This window comes from Artibeus jamaicensis, unplaced genomic scaffold (genome assembly GCF_021234435.1).
Source record: "Artibeus jamaicensis isolate MK-2021 breed Jamaican fruit bat unplaced genomic scaffold, CSHL_Jam_final scaffold_847, whole genome shotgun sequence".
NCBI lineage: Eukaryota > Metazoa > Chordata > Mammalia > Chiroptera > Phyllostomidae > Artibeus > Artibeus jamaicensis.
The window spans coordinates 9,058,169-9,074,765 of NW_026522057.1; the positions used below are offsets into that span (position 1 = coordinate 9,058,169).

General features: G+C 39.2%; 1 protein-coding gene across 5 annotated transcripts in view; it reads right to left on the reverse strand.

Moving 5' to 3' along the window:
- ZMYM4 (zinc finger MYM-type containing 4) overlaps positions 1-13,480 on the reverse strand; it is a 136,180-nt gene extending 122,700 nt beyond the window's left edge. The window contains exons 1-2 of one of the 5 annotated variants that reach the window (XM_037149263.2): positions 13,095-13,480; positions 4,119-4,203 (exon numbers count right to left, since the gene is read on the reverse strand). Coding sequence is in view for 2 of the 5 variants with exons in the window: in XM_053660312.1 (XP_053516287.1) it covers positions 13,086-13,133 (48 nt within the window). In the remaining 3 variants the exon portion in view is untranslated. Of the gene's footprint in view, positions 1-4,118; positions 4,204-12,909; positions 13,031-13,085 lie in introns of those variants that run through there. The other 4 variants (XM_053660313.1, XM_037149262.2, XM_053660312.1 and 1 more) reach the window with 4 other exon arrangements.
- Between the last annotated feature and the right edge of the window lie 3,117 nt (positions 13,481-16,597).

Below are 16,597 nucleotides of genomic sequence, written 5' to 3' on the forward strand. Positions count from 1 at the left end.
TATAAACAAAGGGAGAGGTTTCAGAGAGGGAATGGGCAACAGAGTAAGATATCTAAGATCAAATAAGAAAGGTTCTTTCCTCGCTGAGGTAGCTCAGTTGGTTACAGCATGCTCTCAATAGGCCAAGGTTGTAAGTTCCAACCCTGGTCAGCGCATGTACAAAATTCAACCAATGAATATACACATAAGTGGAACAATACATTGTTCTTTCTTTTTCTCTTCCTCTCTTTCTCAAAGGAGAGAGAGACAGAGACAGAAAGGGAGAGAGAAAGAAAGGATGAAAGATCTGAAAAGCATCTATTTGACTTGGTAGTTTCTTAGGTCATTTAGAGTTAGGTCATTCTTCAGAGCTGGGAGAAATAAATTTCTATGGTTTAAATCACCAAGTTTATGGTACTTTGTTATTGAAACCCAAGATGATTAATGCAAAGGTCAAGTGATTTTTGCAAGAGTTCTAAGATCATCAACGGGGGGAAAAGACTTCAATATACAATGCTGAAAAAACTGGGTATCCACATACGAAAGAACAAAATTATACAATTACATTATGCCATAAACTAAAATTAACTTAAAATGGGTTAAAGACCCAATCTAAGAGCTAAAATATAAAATTCTTAGACGTAAACATAATGGAAAAACTACTGATCCTAGATGTGGCAATGATTTCTTAAATATGACAACAAAAACACAAGCTGCAATAGGAACACAGATAAACTGGACTTCATCAAAACTGAAAACTTAGGGATCAAAGAGCACTATCAGGAGAGTAAAAAGACAACCCAGAGAATGGGAGAAAATATTTACAAATCATGTTATCTGGTAAGAATTTAATATCTAGAATATATAAATTCCTAAAACAGAAAGATGAACTACGCAATTTAAAAATAGGCAAAGGAGCCCTGACTGGTGTGGCTTAGTGGGTTGGGTGTCATCCTACAAGATCGTCAGTTCAACTCCCTGGGTCAGGGTACGTGCATATGTTTGCAGGCCATGTCCCTGGTCAAGATGTATATGGAAGACAATATATGAATTGTTTCTCACATCAATATTGCTCACTCTCTCTGTCTCTCCTCTCTCTCTAAAATCAATAAACATACCAGTGAGAGAGGATTTACATAAATAAAAATTAAAATGGTCATAAAATTTATTTTCTTTTAATTTTTTAAAGATTTTATTTATTTTTTAGAGAGAGGGGAAGGTAGGGAGAGGCACAGAGAGAGAAACATCAATCGCTTCTCGTACTCCCCCAACTGGGGATGTGGCCCACAAGCCAGGCATGTGCCCTGACCCAAAATTGAACCTGCAACCAACCTCTCAGTCCACAACACAGGCCAGTGCTCAGTCCACTGAGCCACACCAATGAGGGCAAAACAAAGAATTTAAATAAACATTTCTCCAAGAATGATATATAAATGGCACCTATACATGTAAGAAACATACTCAATATTGTTAGTCATTAAAAAATATATAAATCAAAACCAAGAGATACTACTTTCACACCCACTAGGATAGCTATCAAAAAGAGAAAGAAAGAAAAAAAAAAAAGAACAGTGCTGGAGAGGATGTGGAGAAATCAGAACCCTCCTTCATTGTCAGTGGGAATGGAGACTGGTGCAGCCTCTGTGGAAGTTTGGTGATTCCTCAAAAAGATAAACTCAGAACTCCCATGTGACCCATCAAATGCACTTCCAGTTACATAGCCAAAAGAATATAACAAAGGGACTCAAATAGCAAGTTGTATAGAAGTTTATAGAATTTTTTCACAAGAGCTAGAAGGTAGAAACCACCTAACTGTCCAACAGATGAATGAGTAAACAAAATGTAGTGTATATATATATATATATATATATATATATATACACACACACACACACACACACACAATAGACTATTATTCAGCTATTAAAAAACAATGAAGTTCTAAAACATGCTACAACATGGATGAACCCTGAAAACATGCTAACTGAAAGAGCCAGATGCCAATGTTCAAATATTACATGATTCCACTTACATGAAATATCTGAATAGACAAATTCATTGAAGCAGAAAGTAGATTAAAGTACAGCAGGAGCTGTAGGGAAGGGCAATGAGGAGTTAGTTATTCCCTAATGTGTACGGAGTTTCTGTTTGGGATTAAATAGTGAGTGGTGATAGTTGCACAACATTGTTAATGTACTTAATGCCACTGAATTATATACTTTAAATGGTTAAAATGTTAAATTGTGTTATAGTTTGCACAAAAAAATGTAAAGTAATTATTTAAGTATAAAATAATAACAATTTTTAAAAAGGATTCAGGTGCTGACCTTAAAGACCCTGTTGTAGGCTGAATTGTGGCCCCCAAAGGCTATGTATGACCACCTAGAATCTTAGAATGTGACCTTTTAGGAATAAAAAAGGTCACATTCTAGCCCTGGCTAGTGTGGCTCAGTGGATTGAGCACCAGCCTATGAACCAAAAGGTCGCTGGTTTGATTTCCAGGCAGGGCACATGCCTGGTTTGCAGGCCAGGTCCCCAGCAGGGGGCACGTGAAAGGCAAGCAATCAATATATCTCTCCTACACTGATGTTTCTCTCCCTCTCTTCCCCCCTCCCTTTCCCTCTCTCTAAAAGTAATAAATAAAATCTTTTTTAAAAATAAAAAAAAATTTTAAGACTTTATTCATTTATTTTTAGAGGGGAAGGAGAGAGGGAGAGAAATATCAATGTATCGTTGCCTCTCATGTGTCCCCCAGTGGGAACTGGCCTGCAACCCAGGCATGTGCCCTCCTCACTGGGAATGGAACCGCGATGGTTTGGTTCACAGGCCTGCACTCAATCCACTGAGCTACACCAGCCAAGGCAAAAAATACAATATTTTTTTAAAAAACAAACTTTTTTTTCTTTCTAGATGTAATTAATATAAGGATCTTGAGATGAGATCACCCTGGATTTGAATGGACCCTAAATCCAAAGAAGACTGTCCTTAGAAGAAACAGAAAAGATATGGACGGAGAAAAGGCCCTGCGAACTCAGGCAAACACTGGAGTTACACTGCCACAGATCAAGGGAAATCTGAGGCCACCAAAAGTTGAAGAGACAAAAGATATCCCTTCGAGCCTTCAGAGACATCATGGCCCTCCCCACACCTTGATTTCGGACTTGTAACTTCCAGAACTGTGAGCAAATAAATTTCTGTTGTCTTAAGCCATCAAGTTTGTAGTGATATGCTATAGCAACTCATAATGTGACAATTTTAAACATCAAAAAAGAAATACTGACAATAAATTTAAATATAATGAATATATTAAAATCCATAAGTCTATTATGATATCCCCTCCCAAACATTACCTTTGGAATTTACTAAACCATCAACTCATTTTTCTAAAAATTGGTAAATATGGGAAAAACTAAACACTCACTCTGCTTTTGTTATACAAATGATCTTACAGGATAAACAAATAATTGATGAGGGAATTCTTTATGGAAGAATTCCAGTGAATAAATGTAGTAGAATATACAGAAAAATCACTCTTCTAATGAAATAATGAATGTAGGCAATAATCATCAATGGCTGATAAATACATTAGGTACAAAGTTAAACTATATTAGGATCCTGCTGACACACCCTAAACTGATCAATTTTATTATCACTGTAAGTGCCACAACCATTTATATGCCTATTAGAATGATGCAACAAAAATTCACAGTATCCTCTAACAGGATAATTACGTACCCTAATTTGTCCAAGATAGTAACAGTTTACGGCTATTGTCCCACTGTAATTATTAACTAGCACACTCTTTCATTCTTAAAATTGTCTGACTGGAAATAAATTATATAATCAATCTACTTATGAATTTTTCTTTCTAAAAAAACTGAACCTAAATCCTATCGAGCTCTACCAATTCAAGTCCTCAACCTTGGCTGCAGATTGTAATCACTCAGAAAATTTTGTTTTTAAATTTCTGATGCCTACAATCGACCTCATGGATTCTGATTTAATTGATCTGAAATGTGACCTGAAAATCAGGATATTTAAAAGCTCTCTAGATGCCCTGGCCAGTGTGACTTGGTTTGTTGGAGTGCTATCCTGTGGATTGAAAGATTGCTGGTTTGATTCCTAGTCAAGGCACATACCTAGATTGAGGGTTCCATCCCATGGTCAGAGCGCATACGGGAAGCAACCAATCGATGTATCTCTCTCACACTGATGTCTCTCTCTCTTAAAAAAAAAAATACAAAACTACTTTACAAAAAAAAAAGTTTTTTAAATAAGAGCTCTCCAGGTAATTCTACTAAAGTTTTAGCCAAAGTTGAGAACTACTGCCCTATATATCTAACTACTAATTTGTGGGAAATAAGAAGGGTAACAATATATTTGACACCACAAGAACTCAATCAACCAAATACAGAATGTGGAAAATTCTCCTAGACAAATGACCTACTTTTGCAACAAACAGCATGGGAAGAAGTGCTGGAGGTGGTTAAAGATGAGAGAAAATTAAGAGACATATAAACCAAATGAAATGGTAAATCTTGTTTGGATTGTGATTTAAACAAACCAAATATAAAAAGATATTTAAAGAATCAGAGAAATGTGAACAGAGACTGGATTAAACAACCCTCGACTTTGTTAGTTTTAACAGTATTGTGGCTGTTGTTCATTCTTACCCTTTAGAATACACACAGAAATATTTATAAATGATGTAATGCCTAAGATTACTTCAACAAAAAAATGAAAGAAAAAGGAAGATGAGACAAGAAAGTGGCAAAATATTGATTCACTGTTCAATTGTCAAAGCTGGGCAACAGACCTGGCATTTCACTGTACCAATCTGTATTTTATATTCTATACTGATAGGGAATTATGAAACGGAAGTTTTTTTAATTTCGCTTATAAATGTGTGAGTATACATACATAACATTTAAATTTATAAGACAACATACTGGGAGATGTAAAGAAAGATGAGCACATGAGATCCCTGACCTCAAAGAGCTCAGTAGTCTATATGCTGGATAGAAAATGTTTCTCAGGTACTATCTTTGGTCAAAGGCAAGCAGTTCAAGCTCTTGAGAAGGCAGAAAAACAGAAAGAATGAAATTAAAATATTAACTATTTGATACGCTTCATTTCCTCACACAACCAAAAGAAGGATAACAATTGATTTAAAAACAAGAAACAACCAGAACTGCCAGAAAATCAAATTATATGGAAGTCCAACAACCAAGAGTTAAAGAAACATTCATCCAGACTGGTAGGAGGAGCGGAGATGAGGAGCCAGAGTGGGCAACAAAGCAGCTGGCAGACTGGGATATCCCACATTTGCCTGAATATATAAGCCAGGAGGAACAACTGGGGAGCAAGACAGACCATGCAACCCAGGGCTCCAGAGCAGGAAACCAAAGCCTCAAAACCTCTGTAAAAACTTGAGGAGGTTGAGGCAGCGGGAAAAAGTCCTGCTCTCACAGGAGACACTGTTGCAGGGGCCCAAAGGATCCTGGAACGTACACAAGCCCAGCTGCCCACCTGGGAATTGGCACCTGAAAGGGCACAATCCACTTGTGGAAAGTGAGGGAAGTGAATGGAAGCAGGGGGACAGCCATACAAGCAGCACTGTTCCCTCTCAGACCCCTCCCCCACATATAGTGCCACAATACAGTGAAGTGGATTGCCCCGCCCTGGCAAATACCTAAGGCTCCACCCCTTACAATGTCACAGGTGCATCAAGACAAAAAAACATGGCCCAAATGAAAGAACAGATCAAAACTCCAGAAAAAGAACTAAGCAACGAGAAGATAGCCAATCTACCAGATGTAGAGTTCAAAACACTGGTAATCAGGATGCTCACAGAAATGCTTGAGTATGGCTGCAAAATAAGGGAAGTAAAGACTATGCAAATTGAAATAAAGGAAAAATATTCAGGGAACCAACAGTAAAGGGAAGGAAACTAGGACTCAAATCAATAATTTGGAACAGTTAAGAAGAAATAAATATTCAAACAGAACAGAATGAAGAAACAAGAATTCAAAAAAATAAGCAGAGGCTGAGGAACCTCTGGGACAACTTTAAATGTTCCAATATTGGAATCATAGGGGTGCCAGAAGGAGAAGAGGAAGAGCAAGAAGTTGAAAACATTTGAAAAAATAATGAAGGAGAACTTCCCCAATATGGTGAAGGAACTAGACATGCAAGTCCAGGAAGCTCAGAGAGTCCCAAAGGAGTTGGATCCAAGGAGAAACACACAAAGACAAATCATATTACTCAAGATTAAAGATGAGAAAATCTTAAAAGCAGCAAGAGAAAAAGAACACAGTTACCTACAAAGGAGTTCCCATAAGACTATCACTGATTTCTCTAAAGAAATCTTAGTCAAGAAGGAGCTGGAAAGAAGTATTCAAGGTCATGAAAAGCTAGGACCTACAACCTAGATTACTCTATCTAGCAAAGCTATCATTTAGAACGGAAAGGCAGATAAAGTGCTTCCCAGATAAGATAAAATTAAGGAGTTCATTATCAACAAACCCTTATTCTATGAAATGTTACATTAACAAAAAAAAAAGATGATCAAAACTATGAACAGTAAAATGACAACAAACCCACAACTAACAACTAAACCTAAAACAAAAAACAAAACAAAACTAAGCCAATAATTAGAGCAGGAAAAGAATCACAGAAATGAAGATCACATGGAGGGTTATAGAGGGTGGAGAATGAGGGGAAAAGGTACAGGGAATAAGCATAATTGGTAAGCACAAAATAGGGCTTCCCATTTAAGGTTCAAATAGTATAGAAAATGGAGAAGCCAAAGAACTTGTATGTACAACCCGTGGACATGAACTAAGGCAGGGGGATGCTAGCAGGAGGGGCATCCAGGATGGAAGGGGTTTAATGGGGAAAAATGGGACAACTGTAATAGCAAAATCAATAAAATATACTTAAGAAAGTACATAGGGGTGTTAAATAACGAAAGATTATACCATAATCTGACTTTGAATAGCCCACGCCTGTCCTAACCTGTACGGCTCAGTTGGCTGGGCAATGTCACACAGGGCAAAGGGTTGCTGGTTTGATTACTGGTGAGGGCACATGCCTGGGTTGCAGGTGCAGGCCCCAGGGCTCACACAAGAGGCAATCAATCTACTATTCTCTCTTGAACTGATGTTTCTCTCCCACTCTTTCTCCCTCCTTTCCCCTCTGTCTAACATGGAAGAAAGGGCCCTGGCTGGTGTAGCTCAGTAGATTGAGCGCAAGCTGTGAACCAAAGGGTCCCAGTTCAATTCCCAGTCAGGGCATATGCCTGGGCTGTGGGCCAGGTCCCCAGTGGGTGTCATGTGAGAGGCAACCACACAATGATGTTTCTCTCCCTCTCTTTCTCCTTCCCTTCCCCTCTTTCTAAAAATAAAGAAAATACTTTAAGAAAATAAAAATTTTTTTAAAAAATGGGAGGGAGGGAGGGAGGAAGGGAGGGTTTCGTGCCCTAACTTTTAGGTTGAACCATACGAAAACACATTTTTTAGGTCAAATGGTCAAATATTAGTAATTTTGTATGGTTCAACCTAATACTATGCTATAATAATGTCTTCCTTTCTCTTCCCTTTGTTAAAATAATTATATACGGTAAACTCAGATAACCAGACTATTTAAAGGAAGTGTTAGTCTTCATTAAAGAGTGGTTGGTAGGGGACTAAATGGTAATGGGAAAGAAATACAATGAAGATTAAATTTTTTAAAAGAATGGTTGATTACCTAATATAGCATTCAAAAATATCTTCTAGCTCATTAGGTATCCAACATACTTGAGATGGTATCAACACTGCCAAGGTTACCTGAGCTAGGGTAAAATGTCTAAATGGCTTACAAATAAAATCAGGGCTTTATGGAAAACTAGCAGAGTGTCTGTGTAGAAGTTAGAAACATCCAAACAGAACTGAATATACATGGTAGTGTGAATTCATTTACAATTATTTATACCAAATAAAATATGGATTTGGGAACTTTTAAGTTAAAAAAATATCTTCTAGGACCTGATTTTATCTTCTAGGACCTGAACCAGATAGTTCAGCTAGAGTGTCGTCCAGATGCACTGAGGTTGTGAGTTCGATCTCTGGTCAGGACACATACAGGAACAAATGAATGCATAAATAAGTGGAGCAACAAATCAACATTTCTCTTTCTCCCTTCCCTTCCCTCTCTCTAAAATTGATAAATATTTTTAAATATCTTCTAAATATCCATAAAAATTGCAATTTCACATTTATCTTTCTTTAGTAAATAAGAAACTCATTTCATTTTCAAAGGCAGCACAAATGTTACCTTTAAAATCAATCACAGATTTAAAATACTTAGTATTTTCTTTTCTCTGTCTTTAAGTTAGTGGATTGAGTGCCAGTCTGCCAACCAAAGAGAATTTTTACACATTTATAATAATACAGATAATTTTATAGTCTACATTTTAAGTATTATACCAAATAAATTTTTGCAAAATTTTCCCCTTTATTCTCCATTTCCTTTTTCACCCCACCCCTGAAAGTGATCTATGGTAACACCCTGATATGTAGCCTCTGTAATTTTCTCCAATTTCATACATATACAGGTATAGACACATATATGTGGAGGGGAGAAAAGACAGTTTGCTTTTACAAAAATAGAAGCATACTACTTATAAATTCCTTTTCTTTCTTTTAAACATACCAAATCAAATTTAATATACAAAGTATTTCAAATACAAAAATGGACACAACTTACTAGACCAGGCAATAACACATATATTTACAAATTATTTTCTATGTAAACTTGAAAAGACATATGAATTTCATAAAAACATATGGCCACCAGATTGAATGAGATTCCATGCTTTATAACAGTTTATTTTAATATCCAAGCGTAAAATAATTTCACCACTTACAACAAGCCAACCTAATAAATTTTAAAACTTATTTTAGAGCCCCGGCTGGGTAGCTCAGTTGATTAGAGCATCATCCCAATACACCAAGGTTGTGTATTGGGACATACACCCAGGCACATACAAGCCACAACCAAGGAATGCATGGATAGGTAGAACAACAAAATCAATGTTTCTCTGTTTCTCTCTCTCTCCCTCCCCCCCCCAAAACTTCCTCTCTCTAAAAAAAAATAAAAATCAATCAATAAATTTAACTTATTTTATAAAACTTTACAAAATATTCATAATATCTCAAGAATATTCTGAGATATTATGAGAGATATTAAGAGAGAGAGCATGTACGTTTGTCACTGGTCATCAAGTGAATTTGGTTCTTTCTATAGTAGAGATGATGGATATAGTATGATCCACTCATACTCTGCGAATGCTTCTTTAGGTTCACAAATTGAGAGACTGGAATTCGGATGTGGTCTGAGTACAGTCATATTAATCTTGTCTAATTAATATCTATTATTCTAATTGCCCACAAACATGAAAAAAGACCTCAGGCAGGCCTACAAAGAACTTTAAGGTTATTAACCCAATGATCTTTTTTTTAAATTACTTTTTAGAAACAGAGAGGAAGTGGGGGAGGAGAAACATCAAACTGTTATTCCACTTTATGCATTTTTTGGTTGATATTTGCACGCGCCCTTACTGAGGGATCTCACCTGCAACCTTGGCATATTAGGATGTATCAGGATGACACTCTAAATCAACTGAGCTACCTGACCAGGACAACCCAACGGTCTTAAAATACACTCTCCCAGCCCTACCCAGGTTGCTCAGTTGGTTGGAGCATCACACTGTGCACCAAAATGCTGTAGGTCCAATCCCTGATCAGGGCATTTACCCATATTGTGGGTTCAATCACTGGTCAGGGTGGGAACAGGAGGTAACCAGTCCATGATTCTCTCTTACATTGATGATTTTCCTCTGTTTCTCTCCCTCTCCCTCTCTCTCCAACCCCTAAAATCAATAAACACATCCTAGGGTGAGGATTAAAAATAATAATAATAAAATAAATAAAATACATTCTCCCCCCTAAGCATAACCCAGAAAAATCAAAAGACCCATAAATCTGGATCCACAGAAGAGAACTTCGGGAAATAGAGGATAAGAAAAATTCACAGAAGCGCCAAAAACACCAAGCAGATAACTTGGTACCCAAGCCGTAGAACCTCTACTATAATAAGTATACTCTTCTTACCAAAAATCACTATCTCTTGTGAGTTTCTATTATGTGAAGGTTGTAGATGTTAAGGTCGTACATGTTAGAGATGAAAAAAAAAAGCAAATGAAATGGGCTATACTGTAAAGGACTTCACAATTTAGCAAGAGAGCCAGAATATATTATCCAAAAAGATCACAAACACCACTGCACAATGACTAGCACATACCGTTTTTGTTCAAGATAACTTTTTGCGACTTGTGATTATAAAGGTCAAAGGTTGTAAGCATCATAAATACAACACTATGTCATTGATGAAATTTCAGATTAAATCACATAGTTATTATCAATGCCTATTTAATTTGTTTAAATTACCTCAAGGCAAACAATCGAGCTTTTTGAAAAGATATCATACTGCATAGTCCTTACTAAATCTCTTTGGAGTATACAAATAAAATCCACATGGAGTTCATCGTGTGTGTGTGTGTGCACACATACAAAGAAAAAAGCACTCATATCCCACATGTACCACTTGGAACCATACTGAACATTCTAACCAAATATCAAGAATGAAATGGGTTATGAAGTCCAAAAGATACTGGATGTAACCTTCCACCTCAATGAAACTGGTAAAATAATGGGAACACCCATCAGACCTCTCCCCAGCTAATCTTCCAGACTTTGATTTACTAAAGATGTACTGAAGAATCTGACACCTGCCTTCCCCTGGCCCAAGAGACCGACCCCCAATGCTGAACAAAGTTTTAAAAGCCATCAACAGCCCCTATCCCTCCCTCTCCTAACCACCAGCAAATCTTTGTTCTACTTGTATAAGAGCTGTGTATATTTTTAAAAAGTTAAAAGTTTAGACAGCTACCAATGTGGCACCTGTTAAGTGTATCAGACAAGAATATATTCAAAATCAGTTGAATTTGTTACCAAAGTGCATATTTTCTAGAACATTCTATCTGATGACAACAGCATTGGTAGATGAATTCAGAGATCTTGAATGACCATTACACATCTAAAGTAATTTCCCCTATATATTTTAATTGGTGACCATATGCCATATATATGCCTTCACTCAAGCCTAATGAGGGAGTATCACTTAAAACTCACAGCTTGAAGAAAAATTTAAAATTTCAAAACCTGTGCATTTCACACCCAATATTTATATTAAATGAAGTATTTGGACATACTATCATACAGCTTAACCTGTTCTACCTAAGACTAATTATTGCATAAGGAGGATCTAAAACTTTATAAACCTAAGACTATAAACATTAAATTTTAATTGCTCAAAATACAATGAAATGCATTAACAACCAATGAATGGATAAAGAGAGAGTTATATACACAAACGTGATTAAGTACAGTAAAACAAGTACAGTAAAACATTAATGGTAAATCTAGGTAGTGGATACAGAGATGTTCCCTGTAAACTTTTCAATTTTTCTGTGTAGCTGAAAATATTTTCCTAATAGTTTTTAAAATTGTTTAAATAATTATAATCAAAACACTTCTTTCATTATTTACAATTCAAGCTTTTAAGGAGAGAAACATAGATTAAAGGATCTCCTGCCCTGGCTGGTGTAGCTCAGTGGATTGAGCACGGAGCCTGTGAACCAAAGGATTGTGGTTTGATTCCCAGTCAGGGCACACACCTGGGTTGCAGGCCAGTTCCCAGCAGGGGAGGCACAAGAGGCAACCAGCCATACATTGATATTTCTCTCCCTCTCTCCTTCCCTTCTCCTCTAAAGAGAAAATCTTAAAAAAAAACAAAAAAACTCCTATGTGGCGTCCAACACAAGCACTGTAGTTACAACAAACCTGGATTCAAATCTCAACTAAATGTCTTCAGCTATCTGATCTTAATATAATTACTTAACCCCTCGATGCCTACATTTCCTCATCTGAAAAACAGGTTTTACATAAAGTTAATGTTAAGTTAAATTCTTCCTAGAAAGCACAGTGCTAGGCACATAATATGCACTCACTCAAAATGTTAGCTGAAGTACCATATATGAGATTGCTAATTTTGTGCTAAATAGAAAGGGCATTCTCAATAAAGTAGTAATTTTTTCCGCAGTTGGCTTAGAACTAATTTGATTATTTTGAAACCATTCCTAAAAGAAGATTCCTAATAGGAAACGCACTGTTTAACGTTCTATGGGGAGAAGTAAAAGTCTGAAAAATATTGCTCAACTGATGGTACTGTATTGTTCCCCATTAAAAAAATCATTCAGAATTAAATTTAAAAAGTTTCCAGACAAACTTTGAAAAGCACTCAACATCTACATTGAATTGGCTTCACCTCTGCAGGTTGGTTGGGTACATCCTTGTGATAACAAAACTTGTCATACTCTTCCACGTTCTTAACTGTTGGTAGAAAGGCTAGACTAGAACATGACGTGTAGAGTAGCCAAAATCTTTTTCCTAAATCAGGACATGCCAATGACCCCACTTCTACACAGCTAAGTGCACCACCTCCACCTTGGTCTGTAACGGTTATGGGGGGAGGAGTAGGTAAAGGAGGCAGGAAAATGAATTCGCAATGGTGTTACTTAAGAACCTTCTGGTTATCCCTCTTGAGACCCCCCCTCACGACTTATTCCCGCCACCACCACCCCCACCGGACCTCTCCCCAGTTAAACTTCCAGACTGTGATTTACTAAAGATGTACTTGAAAACCTGACACCTGCCTTCCCCTTGCCCAAGTAACCGACCCCCAACCCGCAATGCTGCACACATTTTTAAAAGCAAACAACAGCCCCTGCCCCTCCCCCTCCCCACCAGCAGCAAATCTTTGTCCCACCTGCCCAAGAACCGCTCTCCAGAACGTTTCGGACGCAAGGCTGCCTCAGTCCTGACCGCAACCTTTCCCCAACCGGGACTCGGCGACCCCTCCACAAGCCTGCGCTTGGCCATTCCCGGTCCTGGCCCCGAGACATAGCTCCCGCCCCGCCCCCCGCTGCCCGAGTTCTGCCTCACCTCACCTACCCTCTTTCGGGGGCCGGACTCCACCTCTCTCTCCGCCATGTTGGGCCCCGCTTGGAACCGCTGCGGCTCCTGGCGCGGTGGCGGTGAAAGCTCTGGGGCCCCCGGCCCCCGCCCACACTGCAGGCACGGCCACCTCGCGGCAGCTTCCCGGGACCTAGTGGAGACCGATCCTGAAAGTGGGGAGGGGGCGGATGCCCCAGGCTGGGTCGGAGATATTGAGATCCCACGGGTGCGCGCGTGGGCGGTAGGGCCTGCCCAGGAAAGGGGGGCTGGGACTCGGGGGGTTAATGGCCTCTAAGGGGCCCCGTGAGTAGGATTATTTTCTCTCAGAGAAATTCCTCCGCCTGCGGTTTCTTAAAGGGATCACTAAACCAGCCCCTTGCGCGCGCCCCTTATGCGCAGGCGCACCATAAGCCCCTCCTTCCTTTCCCACCAAGCCCCCGGTCCTGAGCCTGCGCGGTGAGTGGCCCAGTGTAGGCCAAATCCTGCAGGTCTCTCTGTTTCCAGCAGCTACTCCCACCACTCAACTATGGCTGCTGTCTTAAAGGGACCATGATGCAGTGATGAAGGAGGAGTGAAAGAAATAGTGAAAGGGCTATCTGGAGAATTGGGTGAAAACTTGTTGAGTGGTCTAGATCACCATCTTACACCTGACTGGAGAGATACCATTGTAAAGAGAAAATGATGGTGAACTGAAGTTCTCAGTGGACCTCTGATGGTGAAGAATCCCAACCAATGAGGGAACAGAGTCAATCATTCGAAGGAGACACAGCTTTCCTTCTTTTAGACAGCCTGGTCTGAAGCACAGGGCATAGACCATTGAAGCACAAGTCAATTCTGATTGCCTCACCTCAAAATCAGATCCTTTGTTGGTTTTGAAGATTGAACAAACAACTGGAGATAGTTTCCTCGAGAGTAATTTGTCCTCAGAATATCTAAATCAAGAGGATTTGGGGAACCATCTACTCCAATGCTGCCAGTGGTGCAGCCTGATCAAGGGAGGTATTGTAATTGTCCCAAGGCACCTAGAAGCTGGTGTGAAATTAGGCTCAAGATTTCAGTCACATTCATCCAGGCTTTTCTTTTTTTTTAAAAAAAAATATATATATTTTATTGATTATGTCATTACAGTTGTTCATTCCCCTCCACCTTGCACACCCCTCCCCCACCATTCCCCCCCCCTTTAGTTTATGACAATATGTCTCAAGTTCTTTAGATTCTATATTTCCCCTACTATTCTTGCCCTCCCCCTATCTATTTTTTACCTACTGTCTATGCTACTTATTTTCTGTACCTTCTCCCCTCTTCTCCTTCTCCCACTCCCCTGTTGCTAACCCTCCATGTGATCTTCATTTCTATGGTTCTGCTCCTGATCTAGCTGTCCTCTTAGTTTGCTTTTGTTTTAGGTGTGGTTGTTAGTAACTGTGAGTTTGCTGTCCTTTCACTGTTCATCTTTTTTATCTTCTTTTTCTTAGATAAGTCCCTTTAACATTTCATATAATAAGGGCTTGGTGATGATGAACTCCTTGAATTTGATCTTATCTGAGAAGCACTTTATCTGCCCTTCCATTCTAAATAAAGGCTTTGCTGGATAGAGCAATCTTGATTGTAGGTCTTTGGACTTCATGACTTGGAATACATCTTTCCAGCCCCTTCTTGCCTATAAGGTCTCTTTTGAGAAATCTGCTGACAGACTGATGGGAACTCCTTTGTAGGTGACTGTCCTCTTATCTCTTGCTGCTTCTAGGATTCTCACCTTCATTTTAATCTTGGCTACTGTAATTATGATGTACCTTGGTGTGTTCCTTCTTGGGTCCAAGTTCTTCAGGACTCTCTGAGCTTCCTGGATTTCCTGGAAGTCTATTGCCTTTGCCAGATTGGGGAAGTTCTCCTTTATTATTTGTTCAAATAAGTTTTCCATTCATGGCTGTTCCTCTTCCCCTTCTGGTACCCCTATAATTCAGATGTTGGAGCGTTTAAAGATGTCCTGAAGGTTCCTAAGCCTCTCCTCATTTTTTTGAATTCTTGTTTCTTCATCCTTTTCTGTTGGGTAGTTTTTTTTCTCCTTCTGGTCCACTCCTTTGATTTGAGTCCCAGTTTCCTTTCCATTACTATTGGTTTCCTGTGCATTTCAATTAGTTTAGCCTTCATATGTTCCTCTAATTTGTGACTAAAATCAACCAGTTCTGTGATCACCAGTGTTTTGAACTGTGCATCTGAAAGTTTAGCTATTTCTTCATCGCTTAGATTTATTGGCTCTGGGGCTCTGAGTTGTTCTTGAGCCATGTTTTGATCTGTTCGTGCCTGTTATGTATGAGGAGCGGAGCCTTAGATGTTCACCAGGGTGGGGCCACCCAGGTTGCTGGTTTGTGAGGCTGTATGTGGGGGCAGGGTCAGAGAGGGACAATAGTGGTCCCCTCTGCCACTTCCTACCGCTAGGCCTTACACGGTCCGTCTCACTGCTCGCTCCTTCATGGGTTTATCTGTGCACGAATGTGTGACCGAGGTCAGCCCTCAGTGGGTCTACCGCCTTGCGCCCTCAGTGGGTCCTCCCCCTACTCCACACCTGGGATCCCCCCATGGCTGCTGGTGCACCTGGGTCACGCACCTGAGTTGGTCGGGTGGATCTTTCCTGCCTGACCCCACTCTGCTGCTGGCTCTGCCCCTTTACCGGTTTGGCTGAAGGGTTCGTTGTTGACAGACTTCCATATAGTTCAATTTTCTGTGGTTTGGCTGCACTTTTGTTGCTAAAACTTTGTTATTTTTAAAGTTGGTTGTTCAAGAAGGTACAGTGCTTCTACCTACGCCTCCATCTTGGCAAAAGTCCCTCATCCAGGCTTTTCTATGCACCAAGCTGTCTTGAAAGCAAGACATAAATTTTTTTATCTAAAAGATTAAAGTTCCAGGATACTTTCAGAAAATTGTAATTCCTCTCTGAAGATGTGTGATGATTTGCATTATTGTGTGTTCTCACTTACCACGGTGGAAGCAGCTTTGAGAATTTCACTTAAAGGATAAGCACCTTAATCTATAAGCAAAAAACTGAACAACAGATTTGGGTCTATCTTGCTCTGAAACCAAAGCTGAGGATAACTGAAGAGCTTGGCTTGATTGATTCCTCGCTACCCATGCCAGTCCCCCAGCTGCAGGTGGAGAAAATTGCCCTAATGGAATTCATGATGGTAGTTTAGGGATATCATGTAAGTGAGAAGCCCAAAGAAGTTGCCTCTGAAGATCATTTCCCACGATTAAGAACAAAAAAAGCAACTTCCAAAGTCACAGGATAATGAGATGTAAACTTCAGTATGTCACTTTAATTTTTGTGTGTCACTTGGTAGTTGTTTTGAAACTGAGGACTTTATTAATCCATCATATTTTGCTGAAACTATCTGTGAAATTGCTGGAGTTTCCATGCTGGTTCTTGCTTAGGCCTGTTCATCTTTAATTCCATTTCTGGGTAGGGAAGAGAAAAGAAGAACCAAAAGAAAAATGATGTATATTTC